Source organism: Astyanax mexicanus, chromosome 3 (assembly GCF_023375975.1).
Source record: "Astyanax mexicanus isolate ESR-SI-001 chromosome 3, AstMex3_surface, whole genome shotgun sequence".
NCBI classification, from domain to species: Eukaryota; Metazoa; Chordata; class Actinopteri; order Characiformes; family Acestrorhamphidae; genus Astyanax; species Astyanax mexicanus.
The window spans coordinates 63,047,501-63,066,362 of NC_064410.1; the positions used below are offsets into that span (position 1 = coordinate 63,047,501).

At 34.6% G+C, this 18,862-nt stretch overlaps 2 protein-coding genes across 4 annotated transcripts in view; both read left to right on the forward strand.

Annotated features, from left to right (window-relative positions):
- smarcc1b (SWI/SNF related, matrix associated, actin dependent regulator of chromatin, subfamily c, member 1b) overlaps positions 1-10,956 on the forward strand; it is a 41,790-nt gene extending 30,834 nt beyond the window's left edge. Inside the window, exons 23-28 of the mRNA XM_049475550.1 lie at positions 161-254; positions 2,778-2,920; positions 6,425-6,559; positions 7,325-7,484; positions 9,137-9,208; positions 10,544-10,956. Coding sequence (XP_049331507.1) covers positions 161-254; positions 2,778-2,920; positions 6,425-6,559; positions 7,325-7,484; positions 9,137-9,208; positions 10,544-10,611 — 672 coding nt within the window. The 3' untranslated portion in view covers positions 10,612-10,956. The remainder of the gene's footprint in view (positions 1-160; positions 255-2,777; positions 2,921-6,424; positions 6,560-7,324; positions 7,485-9,136; positions 9,209-10,543) is intronic.
- A 4,951-nt stretch (positions 10,957-15,907) lies between these two features.
- cspg5b (chondroitin sulfate proteoglycan 5b) overlaps positions 15,908-18,862 on the forward strand; it is a 55,357-nt gene continuing 52,402 nt past the window's right edge. For 2 of the 3 annotated variants that reach the window (XM_049475553.1, XM_049475554.1), the window contains exon 1: positions 15,908-16,451. In XM_049475553.1, the coding sequence (XP_049331510.1) occupies positions 16,370-16,451 (82 nt within the window). In that variant the 5' untranslated portion in view covers positions 15,908-16,369. The remainder of the gene's footprint in view (positions 16,452-18,862) is intronic. The other variant, XM_049475555.1, reaches the window with a different exon arrangement.

The window sequence follows — 18,862 nt, forward strand, 5'->3', positions numbered from 1 at the left end:
TTGTTGTATTGTACACATAGTGTCTCCCATTCTCTCCTTTATTATATCTATTATCTGTACCTGCTGTAAAAATTGGGAAGGAGAGTAACGTAATTTCAATTCTCTGTATGTCCTGTACATATGCAGTACTGACTATAAAACTACTTGACTTGACTTTTAGACTGGAGGAGAGAATGTGGCGGGAGAGGGGGAGCGAGTGAAGAACGAGGACAGAGACGAGAGTGAAGGAGAGAAAGGAGAAGAGAGCGCAGCAGGTCTGTTTTTATCTCTTAAACAGCGTTCAAATACTGAGACCATTAAACACAGTGCACACACACATTCAATCTAAAGTCTAAGATCATAAACGGTACCTGTACGTTTTATTATGAATAAAGTTACACTAAAATAGCACTTTTTTTAGACACCCAAGGATGTTTTACACCATTTAGACTTATCAACACACACCAGTGAGAACAGAACCACTGTTGGCCAGACAGGAAAGTAACTAGAGGTAGAGGGAGAAACATTGAACTAAGACTAAAAATAAAAAATCATCATTTGGTATAGATTTTCTGGTCTTTTCAGTACTTACTCTTTTCTTTACATTTGTATAATTAATTAGATAGTTTTACACTTTCTACCTGGAAACTTTAAGCTGTAAGTTGTTGGATTTGCACGGCTCTGTGCAGAGACTGAAGCTTATTCAGCTTCATATGAAGAAACTGCAGTTTCCTCTAGAACAGGGGTGTCCAAACTACGGCCCGTGGGCCATTTGCGGCCCGTTTCCTTTTTTGGAGCGGCCCGCGAGGTATTTTAGAAATAAAATGAAAGTTGGCCCGCTGTTAAGCAGGTTTTTATAATGTCAGAAACGGGCCAAAGAGTCTAAAAGCGGAGAGAGTGCGCATTTCTAGCGCAGAAAAACGGGCCAAAGAGTCTAAAAGCGGAGAGAGTGCGCATTTCTAGCGCAGAAAAACGGGGCAAAGAGTCTAAAAGCGGAGAGAGTGCGCATTTCTAGCGCAGAAAAACGGGGTAAAAGAGTCTAAAAGCGGAGAGAGTGCGCATTTCTAGCACAGAAAAACGGGGCAAAGAGTCTAAAAGAGGAGAGAGTGCGCATTTCTAGCGCAGAAAAACAGGTCAAAGAGTCTAAAAGCGGAGAGAGTGCGCATTTCTAGCGCAGAAAAACGGCCAAAAGAGTCTAAAAGTTGCCGTAATTAAGGAGTTTAATATTAAGAGACATCATGAAATTAAACATCAATTTAAAAAATCTTAGTTTACACAACACTGTCAAAGATAAAGATAGTAAGTGAAGTAAAATGGTGTGTAAATGAAAGTAATCAGGAAAAAAGTATTATTTATTATATATGGTATATTTCATTATTTGTTTTATTATAGATTGTGGCCCATGACTTCAAATATATTTCTCCTTCTGGCCCCCAACAAAAAAAAGTTTGGACACCCCTGCTCTAGAAAGTAACATGGTTTACACTATTTGATATTTGCACCTGTTTTTAATGTTGTTGTTTGTTTCGAGTAAATAAAAATTGCCTAAAATATATTGGTTCTATTAATATATTGAGCAACCAGTTATTATCCTGTGATTATTATCCACAACTAGATAGAACTACAGAACTGGTGCACAGTAGGGGTGTGCCATATCGTATCGTACACGATAATATCGTCAAAAATTTAAATATCGTGAACAATATTATACCCTAAAATATCGTGCCATACCACCCATCCCATTTCCCATTATATATCTACTAGAGACAGATTATATCTGTACAGTATCTTTTATTTTACTTTAATTCTGGATATATGGAGATATGTGGAGTGCTTTATTTTTAGTATCATCACATTCTGGATCATTAACCTTTGTTACAAATCTGATAAAATTCTTGTATTTATTAATATTTTACTTAGGGGTGTACAGTATTATATTGTATGTAATAATAAAATATATATTTTTATTTTTTGCAGTGTATAGTGTATTTTTAAAATATATATTTTTTAAGTGTTTTGTCATATCGCCAAGAGTATCGTTATCGCGAAAATACCATGAAATATCGTGATATTATTTTAGGGCCATATCGCCCACCCCTAGTGCACAGCTTCAGACGTACATTGACTGCTGGAGTTTTGAGTTTTTATGCTGGTTCTCATGAAAATCTTATAAAATATGTTTAAAATGTGTGTTTAACTAATGCGTCTTGTGGAGGAAAGAGAATAGAGTCTACTAAATCCACTGGATACCCCTCTCCATACCCCTCTCGTATCTTTTGGCGCATACAAAAGTGAGTAGTTATTAGCACCGCAACAAAGCAGAGCTAACCAACACAATCACACAAACCTGCAAACGCTGCAGAGCACACATTTAACCACTACCAAAAATACAGCAGCAGCAGTCGGGAAGAAAAAGAATCACTTTCAGAGTCTTCAGCACTGGATAAACAGCTTTTTTTTGGACAGTGAAGCTCTTTCAGCTGGAGCTCAGGCAGCATCTGAACATATTTAAGTGAAGAACATGTCATGAAAGCTCTTTAAATAAATGAGTTTGATGTTAAAACTCACTTCCGACTCAAACCCCCGGTGGGATAAAGCATATATTTATCTAGAAATAAATCCTTCTTTTTCACAATGACTTTAAAAATCTGATTTATCTTGCAGTCCTTGATTGATGTGGCAATACTTGGCCTGTGAATTACATGAACTGTTTCAGCTAGAACAAAATCCTGCACTGGAAAATAGACTCAAGCTCTGAAACACTTTATCTGTCTTTATCTCCCTCTTGTTTGTTAAAGGGGAAGCGATGGAAGTTGGCCACGCTCAAGGAGAAGTAGTAGTAGAAGAAGATAGAAGAAAGGGGGCGGAGCTTGAGTTGGTCGAATCGAATATATCATCAGCAGCCGCTGCTGCGTTGGCCTCTGCTGCCACCAAAGCCAAGGTAAGATCCTCAGTGATGGAGCACCAAACTGACCATCCTGATCTCTTTAGATAACTACAGCACAAAAAAAAAAATTAAAAAGCACTTAAAAATGATGAGTTTCTTTTATTTTACCGAATTAAAAACCTCTGGAATATAATCAAGAGGAAGATGGATGATCACAAACCATCAAACCACCAAACTGAACTGCTTGAATTTTTGCACCAGGAGTAAAGCAGCATAAAGTTATCCAAAAGCAGTGTGTAAGACTGGTGGAGGAGAACATGATGCCAAGATGCATGAAAAAAAAAACTGTGATTAAAAACCAATCAGGGTTATTCCTCCAAATATTACATTTTCTAAACTTAAAACTTTATGAATATGAACTTGTTTTCTTTGCATTATTTGAGGTCTGAAAGCTCTGCATCTTTTTTGTTATTTCAGTCATTTCTCATTTTCTGTAAATAAATGCTCTAAATGACAATATTTTTATTTGGGAGAAATGCTGTCTGTAGTTTATAGAATAAAACAACAATGTCATCGGTGCTCCTTATGTATGAATTCTATCGGTCAGCTATTAAGGAGCAGTAACTCCACTCTGCTGAAGTACAGAGTTATACAGGAGTTTCAGTAAAGTTTCTCCAGCACTAAGGCTGGGTGCAGCAGCATTAGCATTAGCCACCAACCACAGCGATGTCTCTTTCTCCGTTTAAAGGAGCGTATATAGGACTGTAGTCCTATACAAGCTATGTGGGACAAACCGCTAGCTGATAGCACCCTGGGTTACCAGAACATTTACTAGCGTTAAGCGCTGCTAATCGCTGCTAATCGCAGATATAAAATAAGAAAATATTGGAAATCTAAGCTTACTGTAAATAAATAGAAGTGCTATACTCACCCAAATAAACAGTTTTCAGGAGAGAAATCTGTGTAGATTACTGTGCGACACCCCTTAAAATGTTACTTAAAATGTGCCTTTTAATCTGGTGCACTTTATAGTCTGTAAAATACGATAAATTTAAACATATCTTTAGTGTTCAAATCTCTTTTTTAGAACTTCTAAGCAAGTTTACCATGAGCTGCAGCTCAACCAGAGACCTTCACTGAAAGCAGGGTTGCCAGGTCCAGTAAAAATATCCTAAAATCTGCCCTTCAGATGCTTAAACTAGCTCAATATCAAAGGTGGCTACAGAAACAGGTCACAACAAAGTGAATTTTTAATTTTAAACAATTTACAATGAAGGCTTTTTGTAGCTGATACTGCATCACAATGCATGTTTTAAAAGTTCTTAATAAAAAAAGTGTGATTTTTACAATTAATTCAGTTAATTCGATTTTACAGTTTTAATGCAATTTTCAAAATGGAGTAATTCAGATTTTACAAACAGACATTTTATCTTTTTAATCTAAAATATCCATAAGCTCTACTCATTTCTGAAGTGTTTATCCATCTTACCTTGGTTACCGGCACCTCCCACAGACTAACACATACATATTTCATTCCAGCACTTTCAACACAAACGGCCAGTGAGATAAAGCATATATTTAGATAGAAATTAATCCTACCATTTCTTAAAACTGCGGCTTCATTGCTCTCTGGTGAGGATCTGTGATTAATTGTGGAAAACAATAAAATCTCCTTAAAATCTCTCCTTTAGTGGGTTATTTCTCAATTTTTCGGTCACAAACCTGCGTTCTAAATTTTAATCCAGCGTCAGTCAGCGTGTGTTCACGAGGTCAGCGCGTGATATGAACAAATTAGGCTTGTAAACAATGTATTAAATATATGATTTACTCAACTCAAAGCATCTAAACATCAAATAGATATATATATATATATATACATTTTTTTTTTGATAAGGAAAACCTAGTTTGAACCTTTTCTTTGTCATTTGTATTACGATTTTTTTTATTAGGGGGGAAAATAATCGATTATGTGTTTACCGTGTTAAAACAAGCTACGTGGGACAAACCGCTAGCTGACATCACCCTGGGTTGACAGAACATTTACTAGCGCTAAACACTAAAACGCTAAGCTTACTGTAAATCAATGGAAGCGCTTTACTCACCCAAATAAACCATTTTCAGGAGAGAAATCTGTATAAATTACGGTGCAACATTTTTGTTCCTTACTATTGTCGCTTAAAATGCGCCTTATAATCCGATTCCCCTTATAGTTCATAAAAATATGGTACATTTAAACATATTTCCAGTGTTTAAATCCATCGTTTAACGCATCTTCTGTGTTTGAAGTGATAGAGAAGGCAGAGATCGAGATTACCAGTTTAGCATGAGCTTCAGCTCCACCAGAGACCTTTACTAAAAGTAGGGTTGCCAGGTCCAGTAAAAACATCCTAAAATTCACCTTGCAGATGCTTAAACTAGCTCAATATCTAAGGTGGCCACAGAAACAGGTCACAACACAGTGAATTTTTAATTTTGAACAATTTACAATGAAGGCTTTTTGCAGCTGAGACTGCATCACAATGCACGTTTTAAAAGTTCTTAAAAAAAAAGTGTGATTTTCACAATTAATTCAGTTAATTGGAATTACAGTTTTAATGCGATTTTCAAAATGGAGTAATTCAGATTTTACAAACAGACATTTTATCTTTTTAATCTAAAATATCCATAAGCTCTACTCATTTCTGAAGTGTTTATCCATCTTACCTTGATTACCGCTGCCTCCCACAGACTAACTTGCGCATATTTTCTAACCATTCCTCTAACTGACTAAGCTCTTACTGAAAACAGCTCCAGCACTTTTGATACAAACACACGATGGGATAAAGCAGATATTTATCTAGAAATAAATCCTACCGTTTCTAAAAACTGCAGCGTCATTGCTCTTGAGTTAGGATCTGAGATGAATTGTGGAAAACAATAATATCTCCTTAAACGTTTCTTCTGTGATTCGCTTAATGAGTCGACTCAACCCAAAGCGGCTGAACATTATTAACAGGAAAACCTAGTTTTGAACCATTTCTTTGTTATCTGTAGTTAGTTTTTTTAGGTGGGGGGGGGGGGGGGGGGTGTGATAATCGATTATAATCGAAACACTGCTAAGCTTACAGAAGTACTTTACTCTACTATAATAAACAGTTTTCAGGAGAGAAATCTGTGTAGATTGCAGTGCATCATTTTTGTACCTTAGTAGTGTTGCTTAAAATGCACCTTAGTCTTCAGTGCACCTTATAGTCCGTGCAATACAGTACATTTTAAACATATTCTCAGCGTTTACTTCACATGTTTAGAGCTTCTGCTATCTCTGGAGTGGTAGAGAAAAGCAGATAGCAGGTTTACCATGAGCTGCAGCTCCAACAGAGACCTTCACGGAAAGTAGGGTTGCCAGGTCCAGTAAAAACATCCTAAAATCTGCCCTACAACACAGTACTTTTTTTTTTTTAACGATTTGAAATGAATGCTTTTTCTAGCCGAGACTGCATCACAATAGCATGCTCAGTGCAATTTACACATTTTAACCAAAAACCTACGAACTGTCTCAATTCTGTGTGTGTGTTTTAGCACTTGGCTGCAGTTGAGGAGAGGAAGATCAAATCTCTGGTGGCTCTGCTGGTTGAAACTCAGATGAAGAAGCTGGAGATCAAACTAAGGCACTTTGAGGAGCTGGAGACCATCATGGACCGAGAAAAAGAGGCGGTAAATGATGAATTTATTACAGAACGGGTTAAATTACAAATCCGAAAACCCATGTATGGGTATACAGTACTAGTTAAAAGTTTGGACACACCTATTATTATGAAGGAGCACATAAGGAATCATTTAGTAACTTAGAAATGTTAAACAAACCAAAATTAGGTGCTCTTATCTGGGGAGCCCTGATGAGTGCCAGTTCCATCATTATAACATTTTTGATGGTCTTTGCAGAGACTGCACTTGACGATGCTTTCAAAGTTCTTAAAATTCTCTATTTTTTCCGCATCGACTGACCTTCATTTCTTCTTAACATTTATTTTCTTTATTCATTTCTTATTTTAGAACATTACTCAAATATTCACTATTCACTGTATACCTGTAACTCTACCTCTTCACTACTTTACTTTAACTGATGCTCTCAAACACTTTATTAAGAGACAAGAAATTCAATTAATTAACTCTTGATGAGTTCAGCACAGCTGTTAACTGAAAGCCTGAATTCCAGGAGACTCTACCTCATAAAACTGACTGAGAAAATCCAGCAGAGATGTTCAAAACTGATCATCTAAACAAGAATGTAAAATTCAGATGTAGAATTCTGGTTTGTTTTTACACTTTTTTTTGTTTATTAAGTAATTTCATATGTTTTGGATGAGTTTAGTATTAATCTACAATACAGAACATTTTATAATAACGAAGAAACACCGATAATATGTGAAGGTGATCTGGAACCCTGTATTTGGTTCTGCTGTGTGTGTTTTTCTGCAGCTGGAACAGCAGAGGCAGCAGCTGCTCTCTGAGAGGCAGAACTTCCACCTGGAGCAGGTAAAATACGCTGAGATAAAGGCCAGACAGCACATCGAACAGCAGCAGCAGCAGGCTGGAGCCTCGCAGAGCGGCGGAGCAGCTTATAACCCTGCACACCACGGTAATCAATCAGTTAATCAATCTTTTATATAGCACTTATCAGCAACTATATACTAGTGCATCTCAAAAAATTAGAATATCATTAAAAAATTTTTACTTTATTTCAGTAATTCAGTTGAAAATGTGAAACTCATATATTATATAGATGTATTAAACACAGAGTGATCTATTTTACGTGTTTATTTATTTTATTGTTGATGATTATGAAACTTACAGACAATGAAAACCCAGAAATCTGTGTCTCAGAAAATTAGAATATTATATTATAAGACCAATTGATACTTTTGGCAGTGTGGGCAGTGTGCCAAGTCCTGCTGGAAAATGAAATCCACATCTCCATTAAACCTTCACTGACTGTAGAAACTTCACACTAGACCTCGAGCAGTTTGGACTGTGTATCTCTCCACTCTTCCTCCAGACTCTGCTCCCTTGATTTACTTTAAATGAAATGTAAAATGTACTGATGATCAGTGATGGTTTTGGAGAGTCATGTCTGTCATCTGCTGGTGTTGATCCACTGTGTTTTATTATCAAGTCTAAAGTCAGTGCAGTTTTGTTTTCCCACAAAATCTTACAGCACTTCATATCTTACAGCTTCCCTCTGCTGCTGACAACTTTTATGGTGATGCGGATTTCATTTTTCAGCAGGATTTGGCACACTGCCCACACTGCACACCAAAAGTACCAGTTGGTCTTATATAATAATAAAATTTTCTGAGACACTGATTTTTGGGTTTTCATTGTCTGTAAGCTTCATAATCATCAACAATAAAATAAATAAACGCTTAAAATAGATCACTCTGTGTTTAATACATCTATATAATATATGAGTTTCACATTTTAAACTGAATTACTGAAATAAAGTAACTTTTTAATGATATATATTTTTTTAGATGCCCCTGTATAGGAGTAAAATATGAATAGTTCCAAATAAATTGACAAAATGCAGTACTGGTGAAAAGTTTTATTGAATGTGATGGGTCCAAACGTTTAGTATAGCTAATTTTATTTTTATTTTACTTTTTATTTATTTATTTATTATATATATTATTACTATTATTATTTTAATAGTTTTGTATGATTTTCGTTTTAACTTATTTTGATCTTCTTTTATTGTTATTACTATTATCTTTATTATTATTATTGCTTTTATTTATTTATTTATTTTTATTTTATTTTTTTAGTTCATTTATTTATTTTATTTTTATTGTATTGTGTAAAAGTTAGTTTTAGCTCATTTTAACTCATTTTTTGTCGTATTAGTCTTATTTTCTTTTTATCTTCATTTTTTTATCAATTAAACCATACTTTATTATAATCATTCATTTTATTTAATTTTTTCTATTTTATTTTATTTTAATTCTATTTTTATTTTTTTTATCATTTTTTTATATTTTATTTACGGCTATTTTACAATAATTAAATTTAGCTATTATTTTCTTTGTCATGTCGATCCCTGTATTTGTAAAAATTGAGTTAAAATAAAGGTTGATTGATAGCTGTTGGGTATCTGCGTTTATAAAGAGGCTGTAATGAAGAGCTCTCTGTCGCTGTCAGTCTGATGTTGGACGTGAGCTCAGTGATAAATTAGCTCAGACTTCCGCTCTCTACATCTGAACTGTGTACATAATGAAGTCCTTGTTGTTCTGGCAGGTCGAGCCATCGGCGGTGGAGGAGCCGGGCAGATGATGGGCACTCGGCATGCTGGGGCTCCTAATGGCATGTGTGAGTAAATCCAAACCTTAAATCCAAATTTTCAGATTGAAAAACTAAAGTTAGCAGGATCTCAGGTGTAGAAATATGATTTTAAAAGGTGCCACATATTTCAGTATTCTGATCACCTACCATCTCTGAACCAATATAGCAAAGAATCAACATTTAGAATCCCCCCCAAAAAGAGGCAAAAAAAAAAAAAAAGAAATCCAGCCCAACCCGAGTCCAACCCGCCCCATTAACTGTTATGCCGATGTTTTTTTTAGTAGGTAAAGCGTTAAAACTGAGCTTTTTGAAAACATTTTCAGGCTGTTTAAATGAGTAAAATATGTTTACAATGATGTTAATTAACATTGCAACACTGAAGAAGCATAGACCCATTATTTAATACAAATGTTTATTAAGAACAGATCTCCAAAAGATTAAAACACAAACAATGCGACCAATGATCCACAGTCTAAACATCTGTGAATTAGGTTACAAGAAGGATGTCTGAATGACTTTCCTCTAATCTAATCTAATATAATTTAATATGGTTTAAGAATACAAAATACTTTTAATTACTTTACTTTAATTACTTTAATAACTTTTTTTATAGTGCAAAAAAAACAACAACAAAAAAAAACAATTCGGCTATGCACTGCACAATCATTAAACCCAAATAGACCTTTCTGAAACCTAGTTTGATCTGATTAGATATTTTAGCCATGTTTTTTTGTTATTTCAGCCATTTCTTATTTTCTGCAAATAAATGCTCTAAATGACAATATTTTTTTTGGAATTTGGGAGAAATGTTGTCTGTAGTTTATATAATTTACCAACATAATTTTCCTTCAGAAACTGGAGTGCTCTCTTAATTTTTTTTCAGTGCTGTATTTCTATTATAGATTATAACATTACTTAAATAGAACTATAACTATATGTATTATGGCAAGAACTACTCAACTAAGAACTATTAAAAGTATCCTCAAATGCAGTCACCACAAAGACCATCAAAAATGTTGTTATAATGATGAAACTGGCACTCATCAGGACCACCCCAGGAAAGGATAGAAGAGCGAGATTTTCCTCAGTTGTACAGGATAAGTTCATTAGAGTTACCAGCATCAGAAACTACAAGTTAACAAACAGCTCCCCAGATAAGAGCATCTAAAAGCTTCTTCACAGAGTATTTTGTAGTTTAGTTTGTTTAACACTGTTTTTAAGTTACTACATGATTCCTTACGTGTTCCTTCATAATCTGATAGATCACTTCACTATTCATTTATTACGTAGGAAAAAAAGGAAACCTTTAAATGGTGATGTATATAATCTGAATTAATATTATTTATTTTTTTTTATACACAGATCCAACTCCACCTTCCTCACAGTCTGAGGGGACCACGCCCATCTCCCGCCCTCCAGCCGAAAGCTGAACAACCAATCAGCTTTCAGATATAACCCAACCATAAGCAGTTAACTCCGCCTCCAGTCAGATCTCACACAGTACAGTCCATCAGACTTCAGTCCTTTTAAAGACAGCACTGCCATTTCGGCTCATCGTTTATCCTTCAGTTCTCATCATGTAACGAACGTGTGCAGACTTCAGTCGTTTGTAAGCGTTACTTTGTGCTAAATTGGGGTAAAAAGTAAGATTTGTGGCTTTTCCTTCGCTGTTTGTCTGCACTTGATGTTTGTAGCTTGTTTTTGTATTGAATCTGAACTAGCACTCATGTAATAATGGGAAAAAACAAGGCTAAATAAATTTTTTATTAAATGTATTTACTTGTCTTTTGTGTTATATTTGCGAGCTGGGATTGAATTATGATTCAGTGAAAGACCTTTTGCTTAGTAATCATTTTATGTTATGTTGACTATTCAAAGTACGGCATTTGTTAAAGTGATTATATTGTAGCTGTTAAAAGTTATTTTTAAATATAATTTTAAATATACATTATTTCAATATTTATCATCTTATTTTGTTTTTACATTTTATTTATTTATTTGTTTGTTTTTCCCAAAACGTTCCTAAGGCTAAGAACTTTTTAACCTCATATTTAAGAACATTCTTGAAATTACAAGCATTTATCAACCCCTCCATAATTTTTGCGTAGTTCTAAAACTCGTTCGTAACATAAGAGAATTCCCACCCACTTGCAAATGGCTTATGAATTAATGTATATACAGCTCTGGAAAAAATGAAGAGAGCACTTCAGATTCTGAATCAGTTTCTCTGATTTTGCTATTTATAGGTTTATGTTTGAGTAAAATGAACATTGTTGTTTTATTCTATAAACTACAGACAACATTTCTCCCAAATTACAAATAAAAATATTCTCATTTAGAGCATTTATTTACAGAAAATGAGAAATGACTGAAATAACAAAAAAAGATGCAGAGCTTTCAGACCTCAAATAATGCAAAGAAAACAAAAAGTTTATATTCATAAAGTTTTAAGAGTTCAGAAATCAATATTTGGTGGAAAAATCCTGTTTTTTAATCAGTTTTCATGCATCTTGGCATCATGTTCTCCTCCACCAGTCTTACACACTGCTTTTGGATAACTTTATGCTGCTTTACTCCTGGTGCAAAAATTCAAGCAGTTCAGCTTGGTTTGATGGCTTGTAAAATTAACGGAACTCATTGGTTTTAAGTGGTCTCTTATTTTTTTTTCCAGACCTGCATAAATACCAGTGATTTAAATGTTTAAATACTTAAATATAAATAATTGAATTAACTATCTGCTATTAGTCTTTATAATAAACATCTGTGTATTAATACTTTTGTTATATAGTAATAGGAAAATGAAATAATAATAAATAAGTACTTAACACATGTTTTTGACTTTGGAGACTAAGAAAGCTTTTGGGAAACAGGTGTAAAATTGCCAGTCTTAAAGTTACGTGGTTCTTAAAGTTGCTAGATCATTCTTCTTTTGGAAAACACACCCCTGTTTAGTTTTTTTTTTTTTTTTTTTTTTGATGGCTGGTTGGTTGGATGGATGGATGCTTTGTTGATTCAGAAGAAAAAAAATAAAAAATTGTTAGTCTGCCAACACTATTATTTAGCATAACAGGTTTAAAAAAATGATCTGGTCAGTAACCGTCATGGTAAATATACTGATATAACACTCATTAACAGTTATTATTATTATTGTCCCACATGTATGGCCTTCATATACAGCATAAATTAAGTTTTTCCCAGTGCTGAGTTGTTTTAATGGACGTATTTTTTTATCATTAATCCACCCCAGTTGTGCTGGTGTGATAGAGCTGATCCCACTGTTCCTCCAAAACATGGACATCCTCACTGATTTAGATGATTATATCATTACTAAGAACCTTTATTTAAACTTTGCACGTGGTCACACTAAGGTCACACACTTTTAATCATACGTTTAATCAGCTTGTGTTTGTGTATCTCTTCCTAACAGTGCAGCTAATAGGTTCTAACCTGTACCTGATCAATGAGATCCCTGAATTAATCACACTGATCAGATCATCAGTCAGATCAATTCATTAGTTTAGTGGCTTAGTAGCCTTTGAAAGTACTTGTGAGTTGTTGGAGTTGTACTATTAAAGATAAATGACTTTAATATGCAGCTTTTCCAGCTAGAAATTCTCAGTAGTGGGAATTATAAACATTCATTTTAAACATTATTTTTTGTTTGACTGGAAACATTTTCACCAGTCCTGACCACTTTAGTATCTAAATCAGTTTCTCTGATTTTGCTATTTATAGGTTTATGTTTGAGTAAAATTAACATTATTGTTTTATTCTATAAACTACAGACAACATTTCTCCCAAATAAAAATAGTCATTTAGAGAATTTATTTACAGAAAATGAGAAATGGTAAATATTGCTGTAAATGTGGAAACATTATTTTGTGTAATGTTCAGTCAGACTTTTAATACTGTGGCAATATTACGGATAATCAATAATACCCAATATCCAAAGTTTATGTTACAAACATAGCTATAGCTGCAAAGATAGTTAAGAAGCTAGCTTGCTAACTAACGTAATGCTAAATACAGCAGTTAGTTAGCTAGAGTTTTAGATTTCAACTTTTAGCTTTTGTCTTGATGTTTTTTTTATGTTACCAAATATACTCAAATACCAAGCGCCACATTTAATCAGAAATGTTAATATTTACTCAAAAAATGACCTTAAAGGTATTACTAGCTAATTTATTTAGCTTGCTAGCTAATGTTTTTGTGAAAATAAATAGCTAACAAGCTAGCTAGCTCAATTACCTCAGATTCATAAGCAGAAAAATCTAAAAAAAAAAACTTCTGAGGTAAATATTACTGTAAACGTGGAAATATTCTTTTGTGTAATATTTATTTAGACTTCTACTATTGTGGCAATGTTTCAGATTATTTATAATAACTATTTTCCAAAGCACATATCATAAAACTAGTTGTAAAGTTGTGAATCTAGCTAGCTAGCTTAACATGTCAGTTAATAGCTAGCTAGCTAGCATTTTCATCTGTTAGCTTTTGTCTTGCTAAATTTTATTGTTACCCAATATACTCCAATGCCAAGCATCACATTTAATTAGAAAAGTTCATATTTTATCAATACATTTAATGTAAGTTATAATGATGTAGGTCAAGGTGTTGCTAGCTAATTAATTCCTTTAGCCATTAGCTAATATGTCTCTGTCAAAAATAAGTAGCTAACCAGGCTAACTTGGAGAGAAACCTGCAGAAACAGTAGCTAAACTTTATCTCTGAGGTAAATATTGCTGACAGTGTGGAAATATCAGTATGTATAATATTGATTTGATTTTTTGCAGATATTCAATAATACACATTATCCAAAGTTTATAGATAAAATTAGCTGTAAAGACGATTGAGAAGATGGTTAGTTAACTAGCTAAACAGAACACTTAGCTTTCTAGCATTTGATTTTTCAACTTTTAGCTTTTTGTCTTGAGGAATTTTGCCGTTACCACATATTCTCCAATGGCAGGTGCCACATTTAATCAAAAATAATATTTTATAAACACAGTGTTCATTATATTGTTCTTTGGTATTAACCTAAACGAAACCAGTTCCAGAACCCAATTTATTTTGGTTTAAAAGGGCTATATAAGTATTATATAAGTACTTGTATAGATACAATCTATGGTACAAATAGGAAGTCACATTTCTAAACAAAAAACAAGAAATCTTTCATTTGAATGACTTTTCAATTGCTGTTGGCCCAATACATAACTAATATGAGTCAGCATGTACTGTAAACATATTTTTTCTGCATTTTTTAGGCTGTTAGGCTGGTTATGTATTGATATACATCTAAATTGTTTTGTCAGCCAGTTATAGCTTTCGGTTGGCTGATATCTAATAAGCTTTATGTGTGTGTGGATTGTAATTTAGTACTTTAGTACTTTAAGTTGCACCCATTGCTGAAATAGATCTGCAAATGCACACACACACACAGCTTGTTACTCTAGTTAATCCAATAAGAACTCTTTTTAAACAAACTAAGTAAACAGGTGCCTGGATAATTTCTTCCATAAAATGTTTAATGTGTCTAAGTGTATTTGATCCAAAACTACAGTGTGAAAAAAATATGTGTATTTATTGCAGTGAAGAATTTCCACCTCAGGTCACTTAGTACACAATCTAGTGTAGAGAGTTATTTGTGTTTGTGGCTGACCCACTTTTTTCTTCTCTTTTCAACCCAGAACATAGTTCTGCCACTTTTGTCTGGAGTCCAGTTCCCAAAATAAGCAGCAGATGTTGAGGTAACTGTATTTCAGGGCTAAGAGAATGTATTTATATTTGTACACACTTACTCATGGATACTCTCAAAAATACCATGATAAATCTGACAATTTACACGTTTTACTATTCAGTGTTTGTGTTTATTCACCACAAATGTACACAATAACATTGAAACATGAAAAATATACAATAATTCACTGCATTAAAGATGTAATACAGTAGTATGCAAAGGTTTGTACACCCCTGTTTTCCCCCACTAATTGTGTCAATTGTTCTCATTTGTATAGGCTAATATAAATATACAGCTCTGGAAAAAATATTATAATAATTGCTTTGATTTTACCAAATGGAAAACCTCTGGAATATAATCAAGAGGAAGATGGATGATCACAAGCCATCAAACCACCAAACTGAACTGCTTGAATATTTGCACCAGGAGTAAAGCAGCATAAAGTTATCCAAAAGCAGTGTGTAAGACTGGTGGAGGAGAACATGATGCCAAGATGGATGAAAAAAAAACTGTGATTAAAAACCAGGATTATTCCACCAAATATTGATTCATGGTATCTTCCTTAGATAAAGCATTAGTATAGTTATTGTTTCTAAATGAATGTGAACTTGTTTTCTTTACATTATTTGAGGTCTGAAAGCTCTGTATCTTTTTGTTATTTTAGCCATTTCTCATTTTCTGCAAATAAATGCTCTAAATGAGAATATTTTTATTTGGAATTTGGGAGAAATGTTGTCTGTAGTTTATAGAATAAAACAACAATGTTCATTTTACTCAAACATAAACCTATAAATAGCAAAAACAGGGAAACTTTTGATTTAGAAACTGAAGTGGTCTCTTATTTTTTTCCAGATCTTCAAATGGTAAAACCAAATAAAGTAATAATAATTTTGTGAAAAAAGTGGTCTCCAAACAAACATCAACGCCACGCGTCACGTGACCAGGCGTGCACACAAAACCAAATTTTGCCTAATTTCAAAGGCTGCATGCGCGCATGTCGGCAAGCGTGTGCTTGCGGAGCGCGAGCGCCCACAGTTCACAGTTAGTTAATACGTCAGCCTACAGAGAGAGACAGAGGGCTGAGCGCGCGCGCTAAGCAAAGCACAACAGAACGAACAGACCGCGCGGGCGCGCGCGATCAGAGCTCACACAAACACACGCACACACGTTCGCTGCTCGTGCAGCCATGCGGACAGACATGACGGGACCGTAAAGAGAGCTCGCGCGCGGAGTTGGAGACAATAACAAAGCCCGGGAGACGCGTCTCGTGCACGGTGATGGGGGAGCGCGTGGGAGCCTAGTTTTTAACCGAGCACGAGCACGCAGGAGGACGCGGGAGCAGCTCGCGCGCCATCCGCTGATCAGAGCACGGGGGTAGTGTAGTTTCGGTGGATTTAAAGCTTGTGTTGGTTGTTTGTTTGTTTGTTTATTTGTTTGTGTTTACCGGGAGAATGGAGGCTAGGCGCGCGCTCTGCCGGGAGACGGCCGTGCTGACCGGACTGCTGCTGCTGCTCCAGCTGACCCATCTCACCGGTAAGAGCCCTGTTTTTTGTTTATATTAGTGCTATTGTTATTATCGGTATTATAGCACGCACCGTGCAGTTCTGGGGTCAGTTTAGTACTGCTGACTGCTGAATGTAGGTTAATGACCACGCACGCGAGCACAAAGCGCGTGCACTGCATCTACATATTGTGCATATTGTGACTTTTTAAAGCACTGGGTATGTAGTTCATGTTTTTAGTATGTGCATGCTTAGGCTCCAGAAAAAAAAATCCTGTGTTTTATTTTTTTTTCTTTAAAGTTATTTTACAACACATGACAAAACAAAACTAAATCACTAAACAATATCTCAGGATATGACATGACTGAGTAGTAACAAGGATAAGAAAGAAGAGACTAGTCTAAATAAATATTGTTGCTGTCCAATGAAAAACAAGTATCTAGAAGAGAGAAAAAAAAAACTTCTAAACTTCAATGGAAGTCAATGTAAAAAATATGTATTTCAGGTCATTTTGAAGTGTTTCTATTGGTCCTTTCATCAATACATTTTGGCACAGTTTGTCTGTTCAAATTATGTAGTAACTAAAAATCAACCAAACAACGGAAATACTTATTTTTCATTGCACAAGAGATATTACATTATTCGATTTAGAAACTGCTGGATTATCAATCAATCAATCAATCTTTATTTTCACTTGTGATTACATTAAGACTCACCCTTATTTACAATGCATCCGAGCATTTACAGTTTAAAAAGGACTGATGAAAACATTTAAATTAGAAAAGAGAGCTAATAAATGGATAAAAAAAAGTTTTACATGAACATTTAATAAAGTGATTTATAGATAAAAATTAGCCAGTGTGATTCTAGTTGTGCAGCTATTGAAGGATGACAATGGAGAATGGACAATAGAGAAGATGACGATGTGGAGAATTAAGCAGATGATATGAAATATGTTTGTTGGGGATAAACTCTATAATAAGGTTATGCCATGATTTAAAAGATGGAAAAGTGTCTCTGATCTAAACATATAGGAGGTTTAGCGCATTAAAGAGTCTCTCATGCTCAGTATTCACAATATGATGATCAGCGAGGCCAAAGAGGAGACACATGGGGTCGTGGTCTATGGGCACATCAAAAATTGTACACTAATCTTAAACAATACCAGACCAGTATTTTTGCAACTTATTACATTACCATGTTTTTTTATTGTGTGTCTTTAATTTGTAAAGACTTGTGAGGAGGTATTAGTCGTTATTAGTGTGGTATTTGTAATAAAGTGCCTGATTTGTAAATATCTAAAAAACAATTCACTGTTCTTCAAAGCATGCTGTTGCTGCAGTTGTTGGAATGACAGTTTTGTCAGTTAAGTAGAAAAATCCTGTATTTTTAATAGTAAGAACTTTAAAAGTGTCCTGATGTGCAATCACCTGCTCACTCTCACACTCCTGCACACTATTGCACATTGTCGCACCCTTCACTGACAGTCACTCACTCTCACACACTCTCACTAACTCTCACAACATCATGCCTTCATTGTTGCTGATGATTGGACATCATGGTCGCACCACCTGCTTCATGTTGACTGTGTTTGGGTCCTTCAGCGCTAACACAACTCCTGTAATGGAGCTCTGGTCCTTTATACACTGACAGTCAAAAGTTTGGGCACCCATGGTCAAAATATTTGTGGGATTGCTTGAAGTCATATATGCTTTCATATAAAAAAAAGTTTATGAATTAAGATAAACATTAAGCAGTTTTTACAAATATTCCTTAGTGTAATTCCTAAAAAATGAGGTTCACAAATATTCCCTTGAGGCAGTTATATATATGTATATGTATCTATGTATGTATGTATATATGTATGTATAAAGAATTATATTAAAGGGAGAAAGAGCCTACATGGGCAGGTGAGGTCAGTTCTGAATTTCAGAAATTTCTGATTTTACTTTTTTCTTATTAATTAATTAACTTTTTATTATATTTGATTGAGCGCACTCTACCCATCTAGAGAGAGCAAGGCCAATTGTGCTCTCTCAGGGCATTAGCCAGTAGCCAATGGCAAGCTGCATGACCGGGATTCAAACCAGTGTTCTCCTGTACAATTAATAATTTATCATTGCCAGTACTTCTCTTAATTCTATGGGGGCTAGACAAGGTGTGTGTGTGTGTGTGTGTGTGTGTGTGTGCGCATTTGCAAATCTGTGTCAGCAATGGGTGCAAATTTAACTAGTTGCATGCTGCATTCCTTAGAAAGGGTGTCCACTAGTGGTGGGCGATATGGCCCTACAATAATATCACGATATTTCATGGCATTTTTCGCAGTGACTATACTTTAGGCGATATGACAAAACGCTGAATTAAAAGAAATATTATTTTAAGATACACTACTGCTACAAAATGAAATTAAATGTTATTATTGCATATATGATATGATAAATG